General features: G+C 39.4%; 1 protein-coding gene across 1 annotated transcript in view; it reads right to left on the bottom strand.

Moving 5' to 3' along the window:
- LOC125687598 (maltase-glucoamylase-like) overlaps positions 1–23,912 on the bottom strand; it is a gene marked incomplete at its 5' end in the record, with an annotated part of 85,852 nt that overhangs the window by 25,135 nt on the left and 36,805 nt on the right. Inside the window, 18 exons of the mRNA XM_048932797.1 lie at positions 2,178–2,234; positions 2,798–2,882; positions 5,304–5,452; positions 7,659–7,775; positions 7,900–7,934; positions 8,969–9,102; positions 9,211–9,349; positions 10,324–10,408; positions 11,373–11,507; positions 12,915–12,977; positions 13,852–13,959; positions 14,070–14,198; positions 15,785–15,910; positions 16,008–16,120; positions 16,291–16,387; positions 18,575–18,743; positions 19,661–19,815; positions 23,610–23,822. Coding sequence (XP_048788754.1) covers positions 2,178–2,234; positions 2,798–2,882; positions 5,304–5,452; positions 7,659–7,775; positions 7,900–7,934; positions 8,969–9,102; positions 9,211–9,349; positions 10,324–10,408; positions 11,373–11,507; positions 12,915–12,977; positions 13,852–13,959; positions 14,070–14,198; positions 15,785–15,910; positions 16,008–16,120; positions 16,291–16,387; positions 18,575–18,743; positions 19,661–19,815; positions 23,610–23,822 — 2,109 coding nt within the window. The remainder of the gene's footprint in view (positions 1–2,177; positions 2,235–2,797; positions 2,883–5,303; positions 5,453–7,658; positions 7,776–7,899; positions 7,935–8,968; positions 9,103–9,210; positions 9,350–10,323; positions 10,409–11,372; positions 11,508–12,914; positions 12,978–13,851; positions 13,960–14,069; positions 14,199–15,784; positions 15,911–16,007; positions 16,121–16,290; positions 16,388–18,574; positions 18,744–19,660; positions 19,816–23,609; positions 23,823–23,912) is intronic.

The following is a 23,912-nucleotide window of genomic DNA, read 5'->3' as shown; positions in this document are numbered from 1 at the left end:
ATGAAGTCTCCCCTGAGCTCCTCTTCTCCACACTGAACAACCCCAGCTCCCTCAGCCGCTCCTCATCTTTGTGCTCCACACCCCTCACCATTTCGTTGCCCTTCTCTGCACACGCTCCTCAATGTCTTTCCTGTAGTGAGGGGCCCAAAACTGAACCCAGCACTCGAGGTGTGGCCTCACCAGTGCTGAGTACAGGGGATGCTCAGCTCCCTGCTCTGCTGGCCATTCCTAATGCAGGCCAGGATGCTGTTGGCCCTTTGGCCACCTGTGCACACTGCTGGCTCATGTTCAGCCCAGCACCAACCAACACCCCCAGGTCCCTTTCCTCTTCCAATCATCCAACCACTCACCCCCAAGCCCACAGTGCTGCATGGGGTTGTTGTGGCCAAAGTGCAGAACCCGACACTCAGCCTTGTTGAACCTCATCCCATTCACCTCAGCCCAGCGATCCAGCTGATCCAGATCCCTCTGCAGGGCCTCCCTGCCCTCAGGCAGATCCACACCACCTCAAAAACCTGGTGTCATCTGCAAACTTACTCAGGGTACGGAGGTTTGGCATTCGGAGGTTTGGCGCCGCCCGTTGTTTGAATGGCAACGGTGGGGAGGAGACGCTTGGACCGGATGAGTTATGGGTTGTTTGCAACCTTGTGATTCTAGGGTTCTAGGGTTCTAGGATTGTAGGGTTCCAGGATTCTAGGATTCTAGGATTCCAGGGTTTTAGGTTTCTAGGATTCTAGGATTCTAGGGTTCTAGGACTCTAGTGTTCTAGTTTTCTAGGATTCCAGGATTCCAGGATTCTAGTATTCTACAATTCTAGGGTTCTAGGGTTTTACGATTCTATGATTCTAGGGTTCTAGGATTCCAGGATTCTAGGATTCTACGATTCTACGATTCTAGGGTTCCAGGGTTCTAGGGTTATAGGGTTATAGGGTTATAGGGGACTAGGATACTAGGATTCTAGGGTTCTAGGTTTCTAGGATTCTAGTGTTCCAGGGTTCTAGGGTTCTAGGATTCCAGGATTCTAGAGTTCTAGGCTTCTAGGGTTTTAGGATTCTACAATTCTAAGGTTCTAGGTTTCTAGGATTCTAGTGTTCCAGGGTTCCAGGATTCTAGAATTCTAGGGTTCTATGGTTCTATGGTTCTAGGGTTCTAGGATTCTAGGGTTATAGGGGACTAGGATTCTAGGATTGTACAGTTCTAGGGTTCTAGGGTTCTAGGATTCCAGGGTTCTGGGGCTCTAGGGTTCCAAAATTCTAGGGTTCTAGGATTCTGGGGTTCTAGGGTTCCAGAGTTCTATGATTCTAGGATTCTAGGATTCTAGTGTTCCAGGGTTCCAGGGTTCTAGGGTTTTAGGTTTCTAGGATTCTATGATTCTAGGGTTCCAGGGTTCTAGGGTTCTAGGGTTCCAGGGTTCTAGGGGACTAGGATACTAGGATTCTAGGGTTCTAGGTTTCTAGGATTCTAGTGTTCCAGGATTCCAGGATTCTAGGATTCTACGATTCTAGGGTTCTATGGTTCTAGGGTTCTAGGATTCTAGGGTTATAGGGGACTAGGATTCTAGGATTCTACAGTTCTAGGGTTCTAGGATTCTAGGATTCTACGATTCTAGGATTCCAGAGTTCTATGATTCTAGGATTCTAGGATTCTAAGCTTATATGATTCTAGGATTCTAGGATTCTAGTGTTCCAGGGTTCTAGGGTTTTAGGTTTCTAGGATTCTAGGATTCTAGGGTTCTAGGTTTCTAGGGTTCTAGTATTCTAGGATTCTTGTTTTCTAGGATTCTAGGATTCTATGATTCTAGGGTTCTAGGATTCTAGGGTTACAGGGTTATAGGGGACTAGGATACTAGGATTCTAGGGTTCTAGGATTCCAGGATTCTAGGATTCCAGGATTCTAGGATTCCAGGGTTCTAGTATTCTAGGATTCTAGTTTTCTAGGATTCTAGGATTCTACGATTTTAGGGTTCTAGGATTGAAGGATTCTAGGATTCTAGGATTCTACGGTTCTAGGTTTCTAAGTTTCTAGGATTCTAGGGTTCTAGGGTTCTAGGGGACTAGGATTCTACAATTCTACAGTTCTAGGGTTCTAGGATTCTAGGATTCTAGGGCTCTAGGATTCTCTTCTCTGAAGACATCAGGAGCCACAGATCCCAATTTGAAGGGCTGTTAATGACTTACTGTGTGATAATCGTACCAGCGGGCGTTCGGGAGGTACGCATCCACCGACACGGCGCCCTGCAATGCGACATTCTGCCTTTAACCAAGGCCACCAGCGTAATCCTCCTGAAGCAACACCCGAATCTTATCCAGCATTAATATGTTAATATTAATATTAATAATAATAATAATAATAATAATAATAATAAATATAAATATAAGTAATATTTATATTTATTAATTATTAATTATTAAAGTAATATTTATATTTATTATTATATAAATATTTATATAAATATTATTATTATTATTATTATCATATAAATAATATATAATATTATTCCCATTCCCAAATAATATAAATAAAAATAATATAAAAATTAATAATAATAATAAATAATTAATAATAAATATGTAATATGCATTAATTAATTTCTAATATTTCCCCCCCCCCCCCCCCCTTTTTTTTTCCCTCCTTCCTCAGATTTGGACTATAAATAAAAATAATATAAAAATAAATAATAACAATAATAAATAATAATAAATAATAAATATGTAATATGCATTAATTAATTTCTAATATTTCCCCCCCCTTTTTTTTCCCTCCTTCCTCAGATTTGCCCAGCATTCCGTGCTTTCACCTGATCCAGCACGGGGCTGATGAGCAGCGCTGGGCCCCAGAGGAATTGCTTGTAGATCTCCCACGTCGTCCTGTCTTCCACAAACCTGGAATTCCAAAATATGAGGAGTTTTTGGGGTGACATCAACCATTCTTGCAAAATATTCCCCCATTGCAGCTTTATTCCCCCTAAAAAAACACTTTTCCTCTTCCCTTAATTATGGGGAATAACAACGAGCTGCTGCTTAGGAAGAGGTTAATTGAGATTCAGTCTTAAACGGCATCCATTGTGTGTATTCAAATCAGTCAATTTTTATCACATTTTAATTTAATTTTAACGAAATTCCAGTTCTAAGTTCTCCCTTTTTTTTTTAATCTCTTAAATTAATGATTGAAAATGAATCTCGTTTGCTTGCAAATGGATGCTTGTCAGGAACAGCGCAAGATTCTAGCATAAAAATGGCTCAATTTAGGCATATTTCAGTCACAGAAATTGTAGATTTGAAGTCCTACGTTAGAATTTATTTCACATTTCTTGACAAATTCTGATATCTCTAAAAATGTATTTTTTCTTTATTATTTTTCTATTTTTTTCTATTTTTTCTACTTTTTCCACTTCTGTATTTGCTTCTATTTCTTCTATTTTTATCCTGTATTTTTTCCTCTATTTTTCTCCTATTTTTTTCTCCTATTTTTCTTTTTCTTTTTCTTCTATTTTTCTTCTATTCCGTTTTCCTATTTTTTCTCCTGGCATTTTTCCTCTATTTTCCTACTTTCCTTCTACTTTTCCTTCTACATTTCCTTCTATTTTTTTCCTCCATTTTTTCTACTTCTTTTTTCCTTCGATTTTATCTTCAGTTTTTCTTTGTTTCTCTGTTTTTTTTCCTACCTTTTCTTTTTTCCCTCCGTTTTTCCCTATTTTTTATTTTTTCCTATTTTTTTAATGCAGAATCACTTTGCCCCATACACGTTATTTTCTCCCCCAAAATCTCATGATTTTCTTTTTTTCCATCAAAATCCCATCTTTTTGGCTTCTCTCCTTATAAGAATCCCAAGATTATATTTGAATCCCAAATTCGTATTCGCATCCCAAATCTGTATTGGAATCCCAAACTCACCTTTGAATCCCAAATTTATACTGCAATCCCAAATTCGTATTTGAATCCAAAATCTATACAGCAACCCCAAACTTCCCTTTGAATCCCAAATTCATATTTGAATCCCCACTCTATATTTCAGTCCCAAACTCCTCTTTGAATCCCAAATCTATACTGCAATCCCAAATTCATATACACATCCCAAATCTGTACTTGAATCCCAAACTCCCCTTTGAATCCCAAATTTACACCGCAATCCCAAATTCATATTTGAATCCCAAATTTCCATTTCAATCCCAAACTCACCTTTGTATCCCAAATTCATATTTCAATCCCAAATTCATATTTGAATCCCAAACTCATATCTGAATCCCACATTCATATTCAATCCCAAATCTGCATTTCAATCCCAAACTCCCCTTTGAATCCCAAATTTATAACTGCAGTCCCAAATTCATATTTGAATCCCAAATTCATATTTGAATCCCAAATCTACATTTGAATCCCAAACTCCCTTTGAATCCCAAATTTATACCACAGTCCCACATTCATACATCCCAAATTTCCATTTGAATCCCAAACTCCCCTTTGAATCCCAAATTCGTATTTGAATCCCAAACTCATATCTGAATCCCAAATTCATATTCAATCCCAAATCTACATTTGAATCCCAAACTCCCCTTTGAATCCCAAATTTATACTGCAATCCCAAATTCATATTCACATCCCAAACTCATATTTGAATCACAAATCTACATTTTAATCCCAAACTCTCCTTTGAATCCCAAATTTATAACTGCAGTCCCAAATTTATATTTGAATCCCAAATTCATATTTGAATCCCAAATCTACATTTCAATCCCAAACTCACCTTTGAATCCCAAATTTACACCGCAATCCCAAATTCATATTTGAATCCCAAATTTCCATTTCAATCCCAAACTCACCTTTGAATCCCAAATTCATATTTCAATCCCAAATTCATATTTGAATCCCAAACTCATATCTGAATCCCACATTCATATTTAATCCCAAATCTACATTTGAATCCCAAATTCATATTTCAATCCCAAATTCACATTTGAATCCCAAATTCATATTTGAATCCCACATTCATATTTAATTCCAAATCTACATTTGAATCCCGAACTCCCCTTTGAATCCCAAATTTATACCGCAATCCCAAATTCATGTTTGAATCCCAAATTCATATTTGAATCCCAAATTCATATTCAATCCCAAATCTACATTTCAACCCCAAACTCCCCTTCGAACCCCAAATTTGAATCCCAACCCCCCAAACTCAAACCCCAACCCCCATCCAAATCCCCACAATTCCCTGTTGGTTGGTTGGTTTGCTTTTAGGAGGGTTTGGGGGCCAGGCGCTGTGTTTTGGGGAGGCAGGTGGGCTTTGGGGGGAGCCGCACTCACTCGTGGAGCAGCGGACGCACGACGGTGCTGCCGTGGGCCGAGGCGTGGAACATGAGCGTGTAGAGGTAGGGCAGCAGCGTGTAGCGGATGTTCAGCACGGCCCTGGAAATGTCCTCAAACGTGGAGTTCCAGGCCACGGGGTCTTGCCTCTGAGAAGGGAAAAAATTCGGTTATTTCCCCCTCCCTCCCTCAAAAAAAAAGGTTAAAAATCCGTTCATTTGTCACTTTTTTGTTTCTTTCTTTGTTGTTTTTTCATCCTTCTGAAAGTGGTTTCATTTGGTGGCGGCCGTGGTCAAATTTGAATCAAAACGCAGGGGGGAAAAAGGGAATTCAAACCCTTCTATGTGACTCAGACATTGGTGTGATTTGGTGGTGGTCGATTTGCCCCGAAATGGAGAAACAAAGCACTGAAGTCGTTCAGCAGGGATAGTTGTCAGATTTCCCTTAAAATTAAGAAAAAAGGTGTTTTTCATGTTATACACCATCAAAATTTGGTACAGTTGGGTTGGTGGGCACAGTCAAATTTGCCTCAAATTGAAGGGGAGAAAAAAGGAATTCAGACCCTTCTACGTGACTCAGACATTGGTGTGATTTGGTGGTGGTCGATTTGCCCCAAAATGGAGAAACAAAGCATTGAAGTCGTTCAGCAGGGATAATTGTCAGATTTCCCTTAAAATGAAGAAAAAAGTGTTTTTTATGTTATACACCATCAAAATTTGGTACAATTGGGTTGGTGGGCACTTTCAGATTTGCCTCAAAATGAAGGTAAAAATCATTTTTCATCTCACTCGACCACCAAAATCATAAAAATGCTGTGAAATCAAAATAGTTGATGAAAATTGAATGGTTTGTGATGCATAAATGGTTTATTAGGAATGCTGCAATAGCTTAGTAGGGATAATTGTCGAATTTCCCTTAAAATGAAGGATAAAAAGGTGTTTTTCATGTTATACACCATCAAAATTTGGTACAATTGGGTTGGTGGGCACTTTCAGATTTGCCTCAAAATGAAGGGGGAAAAAAGGAATTCAGACCCTTCTATGTGACTCAGACATTGGTGTGATTTGGTGGTGGTCGATTTGCCCCGAAATGGAGAAACAAAGCACTGAAGTCGTTCAGCAGGGATAATTGTCAGATTTCCCTTAAAATGAAGGAAAAAACCCATTTTTCATGTTATACACCATCAAAATTTGTTATAATTTGGTTGATGGGCACTTTCAAATTTGCCTCAACATGAAGGGAAAATCATTTTCCATCTCACACGACCACCAAAATGATGTAAATGCTGTGAAACGTTCAGAAAATGGGCGCCGCTCGTCTTTGTGGTGTGGAAACACCTCCTGATTTTCCCAAGCAGACCTGAAGCTCTCACAGAAGTGTTGAACGCCTCAATTGGCCGCTAAAGCCGAGGCGTTCATCCTGTTTTTGAGGGAAAACCCCACCATTTTCACCAATGATTGCATGAATTTTACGCAGCGTTGTGGAAGTTGGCGCCGCCTGCCTTTAAAGTGCAGAAATAGCGGCGCATTTTCAAAGCGAGCTCTGAAATATGAATGAAACGACGACGCGTTTCTGAGCTGCTGCCCAAAGCCAACGCAGCCACCCTGTTTGGGAGGGAAAAAAACCAACCAAAACCACACAGACACAAAAACCCCCACAGATTTAACGCGTGATTTTGTAACTTGCACGAATGTGATGAAAAATGAAGAAAGTTGGCGCTGCTTGTATTCGAGGTTTGGAAAATGGCGCCGTGTTTTCAAAATGGTGGTGGAAATTCTCATTAAAAAATAAAATAAAGTAAAATAAAGTAAAATAAAATAAAATAAAGTAATATAAAATAAAATTAAATAAAGTAAAATAAAATAAAATAAAGTAAAATAAAATAAAATGAAATAAAATAAAATAAAATAAAATAAAGTAAAATAAAACAAATAAAATAAAATGAAATGAAATAAAATAAAATAAAATAAAATAAAATATAGTAAAATAAAGTAAAATAAAATAAAATAACGTAAAATAAAATAAAATAAAATAAATAAAATAAAGTAAACTAAACTAAACTAAAATAAAATAAAGTAAAATAAAGTAAAATAAAATAAAATAAAATGAAATAAAATAAACTAAACTAAAGTAAAATAAAGTAAAATAAAGTAAAATAAAGTAAAATAAAATAAAATAAAATAAAATAAAATAAAATAAAATAAAATAAAATAAAATAAAATAAAATAGAAAATGAGAGGTTCCTGAATTGCTGCCCAATTCGGGTTTTGTGGGCGGAGCTAAAAAGGAGGATTTTACAGGGGAGGAGGGGAGGAATGGAGCCATGGGAGGTGGGCGATTTTTGGGCACGGTCACCTTGGCGCCTTTCCCATTGTGGTTCCTTGAAAATGGGTAGAAAGCTCCCAGCTGCATCCAGCGGGCGCACAGCTCGTATTCCGAATCTGAGAAGAACCCGCAGATGTCGGCTCCGGTCTGAAAATCCCAAAGGATGCTTTAAGGACAGCTCCAAAATCCCAACCAGGCCGCGCCGCGCGCTGCCGTTTGTGGAGAGGTGACCAAGCGGGATGGGGGAGGAAGGGACGAACGAGGGACTTACGTAGGACACCCCAAAGAGGCTGAACTCCATCATACCTGCAAGGAGAACAGAATTGAGGCATTTCAGCCGTGAAATATTTGGCATTTTCAACTGCGCGACAGAATTTGGCGTTTTCAGCTGAGAAGAATAATTGGGTATTTTAATTTGTGAACCACAGTTTGGTATTTTCAACCATGAAGTACAGGTCGGCATTTTCAACTGTTAAATATAGGCCTGTATTTTCAACCATGAAGTACAGGTTGGCATTTTCGACTGTTAAATATAGGCCTGTATTTTCAACCATGAAGTACAGCTTGGCATTTTCAACTGTTAAACACAATTCTCTATTTTCAACCAAGAAGAACAGCTTTGCATTTTCAACCATTAAATACAGTTCTCTACTTTCAGCCATGAAGAACAGCTTGGTATTTTCAACTGTTAAAAACAGTTCTGTATTTTCAACCATGAAGTACAATTTATTATTTTCAACTCTTAAATGAAATCCAGTATTTTCAGCCATGAAATATAGTTGGGTATTTTCAGCTGTGAAAAACAACTGGGTGTTTTCAGCTACGAAACATAATTTGCTATTTTCATCTGCGAATTATATGGGATGAAGACTTTGAGGGTAATGTGGTCAGCAGGGCTCAACCCGACGCAGTGGAAATGGAGAAGAACTTCTGAACAATGTGGAATAATGGTGGAAAGAAAGGATTTGAGGACAAGGTGGCCAGCAGGGCTCAACCCAATTCAGTGGAAATGATGAAGGATTTCTTAATGATGAGGAATAATGGTGGAAAGAAAGGATTTGAGGACAAGGGGGTCAACAAAGCTCAACCCAATTCAGTGGAAATGATGAAGGATTTCTTAATGATGTGGAATAATGGTGGAAAGAAAGGATTTGAGGACAAGGTGGTCAGCAGGGCTCAACCCAACTGAGTGGAAATGATGAAGGATTTCTTAGCGACAGCGGCAAGGAAAGAGATCAAGAAGGAGCTGGCCATCGTTGTTCAAACACTGGGATTCTATGTGTGAAAATGCGTTGATTCTGGGGAAGGGAGCGCGGGTTCACGGCGTTCCATTGACTCACCAATGATGGATTTGGTCATCTGGTCCCACGCCGCCGTGTTGTCCCCCAGCCAATGCCCTGCCCACTGCCCGCTGCTGGGGTAGGTGGAACGCGTGATGACGATGCCCCGCTCCTTCGTGATGCTCCGCAGTGCGCTGGGGGCAGCAAGTGATCCTCAGGGCTCGTTTAAAAGGGTTTTCGGGGAGAAAAAGGTGGAAAAAAGGAAGAAAAAGGGGAAAAAAAAAAAAAAAAGTGTGACTTACTCCAGTGTGGGTTTGGTCTGGGCCCAACCGTAGAGGTTGTGGACGTCGTAGTGGCGCAGCTCGGTGCCGTCGGCCAGGATCTGGACGCCCTCCATGCAGATGGTTTTGTAGGCCAAGCCCTGCTCCCTCCACCCCAATTCTGTGGGGAATGGGGTGAAAACGGCACAGTTTAATAAAAGCTTGGAAAAAATCACTTTTCGTTGGCGCCGTCTTCATTGAGGTTCGCTTCCTGTTACGCGGCTGCGTGGTCGGCTTGGTTTACAGCCAAATAAGATTTTTGGAGGTTTTGAAATCTAGAAGAGGCAGAAATTGCCCACGTTCCCCCGTAAAATTGGATTTCTGGTATCTGGGAAAGTCGAGAATTTGCTGACATTCCATCCTGAAAGTGGATTTCTGGAATTTGGGAGAGGTGGAAATCGCCGATATTCCGTTCTGGAATTGGATTTCTGAAGCTTAACAAAATCAGAAAGTGCTGATATTCCTTTCTAAACTTGAGGAAATTCAGGAAATTCAGGAAATTTTCATTCGGGAAATGCTCATTTTTTTCAGAATGGAAATTCTGAAGCTTGGAAAGGCAGAAATTGCTGCTATTCCTCTAAAAATCAGATCTCCGAAACTGAGGGAAGGCAGAAATTGTTGACACTCGCTTTCGAAATACAGGAAGTTTGGAGATTAATGGCTTTCCTTTCTAATTTTATATATTCAGGTTTACATTTAGGTTTAGGGTTTACGTTTTTGTGCATCCATAATCTGCATTTCTGCACGGGAAAGGCAGAAATCACTGCTGAAATCGGATTTCTGAAGGTTGGGAGAGGCAGAAATCAACAATTTTCCTTTTTCCAAAGGGCTCTGAGGTCACTGCTGAAATCAAAGGCTGGAATTCAACATGCTAAAAATCTTCCAAAAATTGATTTATTTTTTTTTCTCTCTCTTTTTTTTCTTGTTCGAGGAGTTGTTCTGGGTTTGGGGATTTAAGGCAATTCTTTCCTATAGGAAATGCAGCAAGAAACGTAAAAGCGAACGAAGGGGTTCAATTCAACCCCTGGATTTAATTTAAAAGGGGTTCATTGGCCCATTTCCTTATTAAATGAGCCACTAATTAAGCAGACTTACGGGGCATGTATGGGGGATTATTGAGCTCTTGATCTCTGCAGCCCCAAACCGCCCCATGGACGAAGCTGGCGGGTTCATTCATGTCCTGAAAGAAACACAAAAACACACACACATGAAAAAAAACAAACCCAAAATTGACCCAAAATTCCACTCCAATGTGGCAAACATTTGGGCTTTTTTCCCCCCCAGATATTAAATCCTTTCCCAATGGGTTCATCGGCAAAATCAGGAAGTCACAATTTTGCATCAACAGATACTGAAAATCACGTTTTGTTCCACCAGCAATTATTGAAAATCGCAATTTTTCGTCAACAGGTACCAAAAAATCACTTTTTTTTTTTTTTTTCACCAGCAGATGCTGAAAATGATTTAATTATTTTTATAGACTTTGTTACTTCTTCCCAACTTTTCAGTTTTAATTTTTATTATTTCATTTTTAAAACCCTTCTTTTCCTCTATCATCCCGTTTTCATCCCTTTTTTTTTCCCCTCATTTTTCCTTTTTTTCAGCCTTTTTGTTCTCCCTCCTTCCCTTCTATTTTTTTTAAATCATTTTTCCTTCCTTATTTCTAAATCTTTTCCCCTTTTTTTCTCATCTTTAATCACTTCTCCTTCTTTTCCCACTTTTGAAATTACTTTTCCTTTTTTCATTTTCTCAATCGCTTCTCGCTCCTTTTTGCTTTCAAAATCACCTTTCCTTCCTTCCTCATTTCTAAATGATTTTTGTCCCTTCTTTGTTGCTCTCATAATCAGCTTCCATTCCTTCTTCATTCTGAAGTCATCCTACATCATTTTTAAACTATTTTTTAAATGTTTTCGATGTTTTCATCACTTCTTTAAGAACCTTTTTTCGCTGTCTTCGTTATTTCTATGTCTCTGCCCATTTCTGTCATTTCTATCTCTGTCTCCCTCCACTCCTCTGTTTTAACGTCATCAAGTGCCACAAACACACAAACCCACACAAACCATCACTGATACCGACGTCATCAATCACGACTAAACAACGCCCCCCCAAAAAAGGCAGAAAGAAAGGGCCAGGCCGGCACTCACGATCCAAATGCCGTCGTATTTGAGGCTGAGGGAGGCGTTGTGGGGGTTGTCGTAGAGCTCCTGCAGTTCTGTGCTCCACCACTCCACCGTGGAGTTGCGGAAGAAGTCGGGGAACGCGGCGTACGCACGGAAGAGCTGGGAGGGGGAAGGGAGGATGGAGGGAGGGAGGGAGGGAAGGGGAGGCGCTCAGTGGGGTCCAGCAGACTTAAAAACACCTCCTGTGAAACTACAGGAACGTGAAATTCTGTATGAAGAGTCGGGGTGGGGATTTGCACAGAGATACGGGCAAAAATCTGTGCAGAAATTCATAGAAAAATCCGTACAGAAATTCAGACAAAAATCTGTACAGGAATTCACGTGAAAACAAAGAAAGAAAGAAAGAAAGAAAAAAAAAAAAAAAAAAACCACAGAAATTTGGACAAAAATCCATACAGAAATTCATACAAAAACCCATACAGAAATTTGGACAAAAAATCTGTGCAGAAATTCATACAAAAATCTGTAAGGAAATTCATATAAAAATCCAAACAAATTCATACAAAAACCTGAATTCAGACAAGAATTCAGACATAAATCTGTACAAGAATTCACGTGAAAACAAACAAGCAAAAAATGAAAACCCACGGAAATTTGGACAAAAATCTGTGCAGAAATTCAGCCAAAAACCTGCTAGGAAATTCATAGAAAAATCCGTACAGAAATTCAGACAAAAATCTGTACAGGAATTCACGTGAAAACAAACAAACAAACAAACAAACAAACAAACAAAAAACCCACAGAAATTTGGACAAAAATCCATACAGAAATTCATACAAAAACCCATACAGAAATTTGGACAAAAATCTGTGCAGAAATTCATACAAAAATCTGTAAGGAAATTCATATAAAAATCCAAACAAATTCATACAAAAATCTGTACAAGAATTCATATGGAAACAAACAAGCAAAAACAAAACAAAAACAAAAAACAAACAAACAAACAAAAAACAAAAAAACAAAAAAAACCCCACAGAAATTTGGACACAAATCCATGCAGAAATTCATACAAAAATTTGTAAGGAAATTCATATAAAAATCCAAACAAATTCATACAAAAATCCATACAAAAATTCAGACAAAAGTCTGTACAAGAATTCACGTGAAAACAAACAAACAAACAAACAAACAAACAAACAAACCACAGAAATTTGGACAAAAATCTGTGCAGAAATTCATACAAAAATCTGTAAGGAAATTCATATAAAAATCCAAACAAATTCATACAAAAATCTGTACAAGAATTCACATGAAAACCAACAAGAAAACAAACAAACAAACAAAAAAAAAAACACAGAAATTTGGACAAAAATCCATGCAGAAATTCAGATTAAAAGTTGCGTTGAAATTTATAAAAACTGCATTCAAATTGTAGGAAAAAAAAAAAAACAACCAAATTGTGCAGATTTTGCCTCTCAATATTTTTGCTGGGGTTTTTTTTGCACTTCCTGCCCCCCAAAAAAACCTGAGCTTCTGCGTTCTGCTGCTCATCGCAGCGCTGCTCACCTCGACTCCCGTGTCCCAGTCGACGGAGTCATTGACCACGATGTTGGGGAAATCTGGCCAGACCTAAAAAGAGGGAAAACGTCTCAAAATCATCGCTCTATTTTTATTTGTATGAACGGCATTGCTATTGCACACACAAGGAATTCAGATTCACTGCTGGATTTTCACAGAATCACAGAATCGTAGGGGTTGGAAGGGACCTCCAGAGATCGAGTCCAACCCCCTGCCAAAGCAGTTCCCTACAGCAGGTCGCACAGGTCGGCATCCAGGCAGGTCTTGAACATCTCCAGAGCAGGAGACTCCAAACCTCCCTGTGCAGCCTGTTCCAGTGAACAGTGGGACCCATAGAGAAACATTGGGACCCACTGGGAACCATAGAGACAAGCTGGGACCCATTGAGACCCATAGAGACACATTGGGACCCATTGGGACCCATAGAGACACGTTGGGACCCATAGAGACACGTTGGGACCCATTGGGACCCATAGAGACACATTGGGACCCATAGAGACACGTTGGGACCCATGGAGACACATTTGGACCCATAGACTCCCCCACCTCCCTGGGCAGCCTGTTCCAGTGCTCCGTCACCTCACTGCACAGAAGTTCCTTCGCACATTGGTGCACAACTTCCTATGCTGCAGTTTCCAGCCGTTTCCCCTCGTCCTGTCTCCACTCACCACTGAAAACAGTCCGGCCTCGCCATTCTGCCCCCCACACCTTAGATATTTATAGACCTGGATCAGGTCCCCTCTCAGTTTCCTTTTCCCAAGGCTGAACAGACCCAGTTCACTCAGCCTTGAAAAAGGAAATCGAAGCTGGAAGCGCTCGGTGCTGGACGTTAAAGGGGGTTTGGGATGGGTTTAAGCCAAACCCGAGTCCGGAATTGGAATTTTTGGGGGTGAAATCCCCTGATTCGGTGATGATATGGAGGTACCTTCCCAAGGATGATGTCCTCGGAGTTGGGCCACTTGATGAAGACGTCTTTCTCCCTTCCCCTGGTGAAAGCGAGGTAATCGGTTTCGTTTGCTGATATGGCCGGGTCCTGGGGAGTAAATGGGGGGAAAATAAGGAAATATTTGAAATGATGTCATTTTTGGGGGGGGCTCGAAAAGCAGGAACGTGAATTTTGGTGGGGTTGGAAGCGAGGCTCACCAGAATGGGGATGTATCTCATGCCTTCCGCCCGGATTTTGTTGATGAGCTCCGGCAGGCCGGAGAAGCGCGGGCTCAGCTTGAAGTCCAGCTGGCGCTCCAGGTAATCGATGTCTGTGTATTGCACGTCCTGATTGGACGAAAACAACCCCACACCCCCCCCAAAAAGATAAAAATTAAAAAAAAAAAGGGCTTTTTGGGGTCGTTTCCTCCACGACATCGAAACGAGGTGAAAAACCTGACTTTTTTGGGGGGGATTTGGGCAAGTGGGATTTGGGGCTGCTCAAAAGCATTTTGTGATGGATGAACCCCGATTTCCCATGCTGGAATTCAGATTCAGAATGCAGAAATTCAGCAGAATTTGGTGCTTGGGTCAAAATTCAGTTATTTGAGAGGAAGAAAAAACACCCGGATGGGTGCAAATCTACATGGAAATGCATCAATAGATTCGACGCTCTGTTTTTTGACGTTTCTCGCTCTGTAATTTGACATTAATTATCTGTAAAATGAGAGCCAGGCTTAATTAAAGGGTAATATTGTGGGAAAAAAATAAAAAAAGAAAAAGAATAGAATGAATTATGGCAAAAAAAAATAAATGAAATGAAATGAAATGAAATAAAATAAAATAAAATAAAATAAAATAAAATAAAATAAAATAAAATAAAATAAATAAAATTCTTGAGTTAATTGTGGGAAATGTTAAGCGTAGAATTAATTAAGAAAAAAAAAGCTATCAATTAATAATAGAGAACTTGAATTGTAGCATTAATCATGGCATTTTTAAATTATAGAATGAATTGTGGAGAGTTTTAACCACTGAATGAATCATGGAGAAAATTAACTATTGAACTAATTTGATAACTAATTGATTTAACTAAAATCAATTATGGAAAAAAAAACCCTACAGAATAAATTAGGGAAAAAAAATTAGCCGTGCAATTAATTACGAAAAAAATAAACTCTAGTTAATGATGAGAATTTTTTACCTATAGAAGTAATCATGGAAAAAAAAAAAAACTATAGAAGTAATTATGAAAAAATTTAGTAATTATGGAAACATTTAATTATAGAATTAATAACGGAAAATTTTAACTACGGAATGAATTACGGGGAGATTTTACGCTGGAGTGAATGATGGAATCTTTAACTCCAGAATGAATGATGGGAAAAAAATATTATAACTAATATTATATATAATTATATATAATATATATTATTATATTATATATATATTGTATTATAATTATGAATATAGTATTATATATAATATATATTATTATATATTATATATAATATAATAATATATTATATAATTTTATATATATAATATATAATATATATAAATATATATTTTATTTATATATAAATTATATATATATAATTTATAATATATATAAAATATATTATGATATATATAAAATATTATAACTAATATTATAACTAAAAAACCCTATATTATATGTTATATAATACATATTATATTATAACTAAAGAAAACTATATTATAATTGTGAGGTTTTTTAACTATTGAATGAGTTACTGAAAACAAAAAAAAGCTAACTATAGAATTAATGACTGAAAACGTTCACAGGAGGATTAAGGAAATTTTACGCGCTGGAATGAATGACTGCGTTTCCTTCAGCGCTTTTAACGGTGCCAAAGGAGATGGAAAGGCCCCCGTTTGTCCCAGATTTCCTCTGATTTCGGAGGACGTACGTAGGGTATTTGGGCTGCCTTCATGTCCTCCACCAGCTGGGCAATTTCGGAGTCGTTCTCATAGCCGTAGCGGCACAGCTGGAATCCCAGCGCCCAGTAGGGCGGCATCACCGGTCGCCCCACCAGCTGCAACAACAAATCAAGGCAAATCAAATCGAAAATGGAAGAAAATGAAGCAACAGACCCCAAATTTAAGGGGTGAATTGTAATGGGGGAATTGTACCTCGGTGTATTGCTGAACGACCGCCTCCGGCGTCGGACCCAAAACGACGTAAAAATCCAAAATTCCCCCGATGGTGCGGTAGGTGAGAGCCGGCGTGGGCTGGAAGGTTACATCTGAAAACACAGGCAATAAAAGAGCCCCAAAAATCAGCTGAAATCTCAAAAAAAAAAAAAAAAAAAAATTAAAAAAAATATAGAGAAATGTTGAAAAAAAAATAAATGAATATATAGAAATGTTGAAAAAATGAAACGGATCTTTAATTTTTTTGTTTTCTTTTCTTTACCCATTGCATTGCTGTTGAGCAAGAGAACTCCATGGGCGTTGCCATCTTCTTCCAGACCCATGTAGAACGGCTGGACGCCGTATGTATTCAGCTTGTACTGAAAAAAGAAGGATTTCCTGTTGAAACGACACTGCAGACATCAGGTTGTTCGCTTCCACCACAAAATTCTGTTAGAAATCAATTGAAACACTGCGCTAAACATCAACCAGGGGCACCAAACTGTGCCGGCCCCAAGGTTTTGTTGTTATCAAGTTTTGTTGTCATCAAATGTTGTGGTTGTCAAATTATATTGGCCCCAGATTTTGTTATCAAATGTTGTGGTCATCAAATTATATTGGCCCCAAGTTTTGTTGGTCCTGAATTTTGTTGTCATCAAGTGTTGCAGTCATCAAATTATATTGGCCACAAATTTTGTTATCAAATGTTGTGGTCGTCAAATCATATTGGCCCCAAGTTTTGTTGTCATCAAATGTTGTGGTCATTGAATTATATTGGCCCCAAGTTTTGTTGGCCCTGAATTTTGTTGTCATCAAATGTTGCGGTCATCAAATTTTGTTGGCCCTGAATTTTGTTGTCATCAAATGTTGTGGTCATCTAATTATATTGGCCCCAATTTTTGTTGGCCCCAAATTTTGTTGTCATCAAATGTTGCGGTTCTCAAATTATATTGGCCCCAAATTTTGTTGTCATCAAATGTTGCGGTCATCAAATTATATTGGCCCCAAATTTTGTTGTCATCAAATGTTGCGGTCATCAAATCATATTGGCCCCAAATTTTGTTGGCCCCAAGTTTTGTTGTCATCAAATGTTGCAGTCATCAAATTATATTGGCCCCAAATTTTGTTATCAAATGTTGTGGTCATCAAATTATATTGGCCCCAAGTTTTGTTGTCATCAAATGTTGCGGTCATCAAATCATATTGGCCCCAAATTTTGTTGGCCCCAAGTTTTGTTGTCATCAAATGTTGCAGTCATCAAATTATATTGGCCCCAAATTTTGTTGGCCCTGAATTTTGTTGGCACCAAGCTGTACTGTCCCCCATTTATTTTTTTTTCCCCACCAGATTTTCTTGTCACCAAATTTTCTGCCCCCCCCCCCCCCCAGTTCTGTCAGCACCGAATTCCGGTGTTGTCAAATTTTGTTGCCTCCAAATTTTGTCGCCTCCGAATTCAGTCGGCCTCAAATTTTGCCATCATCAAACTTCAGCAGCCTGAAGGCGGTGTCAAGATTTGTCACCCCCATCTTTTGTCAGCTCCCAACTTGGTTAACCCCAGATTTTGAGGTCAACCTACTCCAGCAGAGAGGGAAGCAGATGTGAAAATAAAAACGCAATGAAATGACGACATGAAAATTTAAAATTCAAAAAATATGAGTTGCACAGGAAAATCTGAGCCCTGAAATCTGGCCATTACAATTTGAAAGTGAGAAATTGCAAAATGAAAGGTTGGAAAATGAAGATTTCAAAACTGAATTTTTGCCAAAGCCTAAAAAAATGTTCCTGGAAGAAAATGCTTTCAAAGGCAGGGAAGCAAATGTGTTCCTGCCTCTACAAACTGCTAAGAAATGCTCTGCCCAGGAGGAAACTTTCCAAGCATTTCAAGGTAGAAATTTCTTATTTTGTCCATTTACCTGAAATGAAAATATTTTCATTTGCTCAACTTTTGTGCTGGATTTTCCACGTCGTATCAAAATCCACAAAATAAAACCCATGAGCTTAAAAAAGTGAAAAGTAAACCATGGAGTCGCAGTTCCACAGGGAAACCTTTGGAAACGTTTGAGCTGCGCAGGCCGTTATATGTGGCACTTCTGTGAATGCTGACTTTTTTTAATTTTCAATTTAATTCTTTGAATTTAACGATTTTAAATTTAATTTATTTTAATCTGATTTTTAATTTCAAATCAAATTTCTTAATTTTAAAATGGAACCCTCAAATTCTGGAGTTCCATCGAGCTCAGACCCAAAGTTTGAGCTGAAAACTTGGAGGACGGATCCCTGTGGTGAAACCAACATTGGGTCGATGGGAAGCAAGAAGCAGAAATTCCAGCCAAAAAAGGGAAAACCAACCAAACAACAACACTTTAAATCAAATTTCTTAATTTTAAAATCGAGCTCCCCAGATTCTGGAATTCCATCGAGCTCAGACCCAAAGTTTGAGTGGAGAACTTGGAGGATGGATCCCCGTGGTGAAACCAACGTGGGTCGATGGGAAGCAAGAAGCAGAAATTCCAGCCAAAAAAGGGAAAACCAACCAAACAAGAACAAAAAAAGGCATTTTCACTGACCCCTGGGGGTTGGTCCCGGCTGAACATGCCCCACGTGTGCCAGTTCAGGTCCCGGTGGTACTGCGTGTGCTCAGTCTCACCGAAGCCATAGAGGTAGGAGGAGGGCAGGCGGGTGGAGATCTGGATGAACATGTCACTGAAGGTGAAGGTGGGCAGCTGCGAGTCCCAGCTGGGGGGCAGAGGGGGAGGCAGAAAGGTCAGCGTGTCCTCAACCAATTCTCTCCTCCTCCAAATTCCAAATTCCTCTGAATTCTCACCTTCTCCTCTTCCAAATGCCCAACTTCCCCTCTTTCAAATTCTCAAGTTCTTCCAAATTCCCAACTTGCCTTCTTCCAAATTCCCAACTTCTCCTCTTCCAAATTCCCAACTTCCCTTCTTCCAAATTCTCAACTTCATCCAAATTCCCAACTTCCCCTCTTTCAAATTCCCAACTTCCCCTTCTTCCAAATGCCCAACTTCCCCTCTTCAAAATGCCCAACTTCCCTTCTTCCAAATTCCCAACTTCTCCTCTTCCAAATTCTCAACTTCCGCTCTTCCAAATTCTCAACTTCATCCAAATTCCCAACTTCTCCTCTTCCAAATTCTCAACTTCCTCTGTTCCAAATTCCCAACTTCCCCTCTTCCAAATGCCCAACTTCTTTCAAATTCCCAACTTCCCCTTCTTCCAAATTCCCAACTTCCCCTCTTCCAAATTCTCACCTTCTTCCAAATTCCCAACTTCTCCTTCTTCCAAATTCCCAACTTCTTCCAAATTCCCAACTTCTTCTGAATTCCCAACTTCCCTTCTTTCGAATTCCCAACTTCCCCTCTTCAAAATGCCCAACTTCCCCTCTTCAAAATGGCCAACTTCTTCCAAATTCCCAACTTCTTCTGAATTCCCAACTTCCCTTCTTCCAAATTCCCAACTTCCCCTCTTCCAAATTCCCAACTTCTTCCAAATTCCCAACTTCCCTTCTTCAAAATTCCTAACTTCCCCTTCTGTCAAATTGTCAACTTCCCCTCTTCCAAATTCCCAACTTCTCCAAATTCAAAACCACCTCTTAGAATTCTGAATTCCTTCAGATTCCACACAATTATGGCGCTTACACGACAGTCCCGGTGTTCCTGCGGCGGATCTGGATCCCGAAAGGTTTGGTCTGAACGCTGACATCGTAGAGGCGGCGCTCGATGGAGCTCGTGGGGGTGCTGGGGAGGTTGAGTGGCACCGGCACCTCGTAGCGCTTATTGGCGTAATCATCAATCTGGGTGGGGGAAAGGGAATTATTTTAATTACACTGAACTCAAAAAAATATAGATAGACAGACAGACAGACAGACAGATAGACAGATGATACATAGATAGATAGATAGATGACAGATAGATAGATAGATAGATGATAGATAGATAGATAATAGATAGATAGATAGATAGATAGATAGATAGATAGATAGATAGATAGATAGATGATAGATAGATAGATAGATAGATAGATGATAGATAGATGATAGATAGATAGATGATAGATAGATAGATAGATAGATGATAGATAGATGATAGATAGATAGATAGATAGATAGATAGATAGATAGATAGATAGATAGATAGATAGATAGATAGATGATAGATAGATAGGTGATAGATAGATGATAGATAGATAGATAGATAGACAGATAGATAGATAGATAGATAGATAGATAGATAGATAGATAGATAGATAGGTGATAGATAGATGATAGATAGATCACAGAATCACAGAATTGCAGGGGTTGGAAGGGACCTCCAGAGCTCATCGAGTCCAATCCCCTGCCAAAGCAGTTCCCTACAGCAGGTCGCACAGGTCGGCATCCAGGCAGGTCTTGAACATCTCCAGAGCAGGAGACTCCCCCACCTCCCTGGGCAGCCTGTTCCAGTGCTCCTCACCTCACTGTACAGAAGTTCTTGCGCACATTGGTGCAGAACTTCCTATGCTGCAGTTTCCAGCCGTTTCCCCTCGTCCTGTCTCCACTCACCACTGAAAACAGTCTGGCCTCGCCATTCTGCCCCCCACACCTTAGATATTTATAGACCTGGATCAGGTCCCCTCTCAGTCTCCTCTTCTCAAGGCTGAACAGACCCAGTTCACTCAGCCTTTCTCCATAGCAGAGATGCTCCAGGCCCTTCACCATCTTCGTGGCCCTCCGCTGGACTCTTCCCAACAGATCCCTGTCTTTTTTGTCCTGCGGAGCCCAGAACTGGACGCAGTGCTCCAGATGAGGTCTTACCAGGGCAGAGCAGAGGGGGAGGATCGCCTCCTTTGACCTGCTGGCCACGCTCTGTGCAATGCACCCCAGGACGCCATTGGCCTTTTGGCCACAAGGGCACACTGCTGGCTATGGCCGACCTGCCGTCCACCAGGACACCCAGGTCCCTCTCCGCAGAGCTCCCCTCCAGCAGCTCATCCCCCAACCAATTGTTGACCAAGTTGACCAAGAAATGGCCAACATTGGAACCCTAACCAGTACACTCACAGCAGCAACAATAGAGAAGCAAGATACCCTAAATTCAGCTATTACTGAAGCTACAATTTATATTACCTACTGCTGGCTTCCTCAGTACTATTTTGAGGAAAAATAGCTTTTAAAAACTCTACCCATGATTTCTCCAGTATCTTTTTAACAGAAGACTCTACATCCCTGAAGGACTTAAATTCAGTCAGGAAAACTGGAAGTACTGGACTTTAGACTGTGCAGTGTTAGGCCTATGCAATACTGCAGGCTTACTTTTGAAGAAAACGTCCATCTCCAAGAGTAAACATGTCCACAAACAAAGCGCAAAGCACCAATCCCTATCAAGTTAGTAAGTCAGTGCAGGACACAGCATCAATAATGTACTGGCTACTTAACCACTCATTTGTGAGGAAATGAACCTCTGCATCTATCAATTCTAGCCTAAGAATGATCAAAATATAACAAAAATGATATTTATTATAGATAGATAGATAGATAGATAGATAGGTGATAGATAGATAGATAGATAGATAGATAGATAGATAGATAGATGATAGATAGATAGATAGATAGATAGATAGATAGATAGATAGGTGATAGATAGATGATAGATAGATAGATAGATAGATAGATAGATAGATAGATGATAGATAGATAGATAGATAGATAGATAGATAGATAGATAGATAGATGATAGATAGATAGATAGACAGATAGATGATAGATGATAGATAGATAGATAGATAGATAGATGATAGATAGATAGATGATAGATAGATAGATAGATAGATAGATAGATAGATAGATAGATAGATAGATGATAGATAGATGATAGATGAATAGATAGATGATAGATAGATGATAGATAGATAGATAGATAGATAGATAGATAGATAGATAGATAGATAGATAGATGATAGATAGATGATAGATGAATAGATAGATGATAGATAGATGATAGATAGATAGATAGATAGATAGATAGATAGATAGATAGATAGATGATAGATAGATGATAGATAGATAGATAGATAGATAGATAGATAGATAGATAGATAGATGATAGATAGATAGATGATAGATAGATAGATAGATAGATAGATAGATAGATGATAGATAGATAGATAGATAGATAGATAGATAGATAGATAGATGATAGATAGATAGATAGACAGATAGATGATAGATGATAGATAGATAGATAGATAGATAGATGATAGATAGATAGATGATAGATAGATAGATAGATAGATAGATAGATAGATAGATAGATAGATAGATAGATGATAGATAGATGATAGATGAATAGATAGATGATAGATAGATGATAGATAGATAGATAGATAGATAGATAGATAGATAGATAGATAGATAGATGATAGATAGATGATAGATGAATAGATAGATGATAGATAGATAGATGATAGATAGATAGATAGATAGATAGATAGATAGATAGATAGATAGATAGATGATAGATAGATGATAGATAGATAGATAAATGCCCCCCCCCCCCCCCCCCAAAAAAAAAAAAGAAAAAAAAAGAAAAAAAAATGTAAATGGGCAAATTGTGTTTATGGGGATCTAGAATAAAAATAGTGAAAACTGTTCTGTGATTTTGTGTCAGCGGATAGAAGTGGATTTATGATCTGGAAGACTTCTAGTCAGACTGAGTTGTTCAAAATCTCGGCAGTGATGATAAGAGTTGTGTTAAAATCTGGATTAAATCTGTGGGCAGAAGTGTTTTCTTTCAAGAGATGTTCTGTCTTAAATTGCTTCAAAATCCGGATGTCAGAGAATCCAAAACTGGTGACGATGGGGCACCCATGGAATCCATTACTGGTGGAAAAGAGTTGCCCACAGAACCCAAAATTGGCAAAAATTCATTGCCTACAGACCACAAAGATTGATGGAAAGGCATCGCCCATGGAATCCATTATTGGTGGAAAAGAGTTGCCCATAGAATCCAAAATTGGCAAAAATTCGTCACCCAAAGAGCCCAAAAATTGGTGGAAAGGCATCGCCTATGGAATCCATTATTGGAGAAGTGAGTTGCTCACAGAACCCAAATCTGGTGAAAATTCATTGCCCAAAGAACACAGAAATTGATAGAAATGCATCGCCCATGGAATTCATTTTTGGTGGAAACGAGTTGCCCACAGAACCCAAAACTGGCAAAAATTCATCCCCGAAAGAGCCCAAAAATTGATAGAAATGCATCGCCCATGGAATCCATTTTTGGTGGAAAGGAGTTGCCCATAGCATCCAAAATTGGCAAAAATTCGTCACCCAAAGAGCCCAAAAATTGGTGGAAAGGCATCGCCCATGGAATCCATTATTGGAGAAGTGAGTTGCCCACAGAACCCAAATCTGGTGAAACTTCATTGCCCAAAGAACACAGAAATTGATAGAAATGCATCGCCCATGGAATCCATTTTTGGTGGAAAAGAGTTGCACATAGAAACCAAAATTGGCAAAAATTCATCACCCAAAGAGCACAAAAGTTGATGGAAAGGAATCACTCAAGGAACCCAACCCCGCTGAAATGAGGGCGGCCAACGGGGGCCCACCTTGAACTGCAGGAGGTGGTCGCTGTGGTGGGTGACCTGCAGGCGCAGGGTGCTGATGGGGGTGGTGGACCTCGGGGCGCCCCCGGTGGCGGCGGTGCTGAGGGTGACGTTGGCCTCCAGCCCCCAGGAGGTGAAACGCAGCTCCGCCACCTCGTAGCCGTTGTCAGCGCTGCTGTAGTAACAGTAGGGGACGTCCAGGGGGGAAGTGTCCTCCTGGGGGGGGGGGGGAAAGGATAAGTAAAATAATAATAATAAAATTTAATAATTAAATTGGAAATAAAATTAATTAAATGAAAATTGATA

This window comes from Lagopus muta, unplaced genomic scaffold, assembly GCF_023343835.1.
Source record: "Lagopus muta isolate bLagMut1 unplaced genomic scaffold, bLagMut1 primary scaffold_111, whole genome shotgun sequence".
NCBI lineage: Eukaryota > Metazoa > Chordata > Aves > Galliformes > Phasianidae > Lagopus > Lagopus muta.
This window is presented reverse-complemented; position numbering and strand designations above follow the sequence as displayed.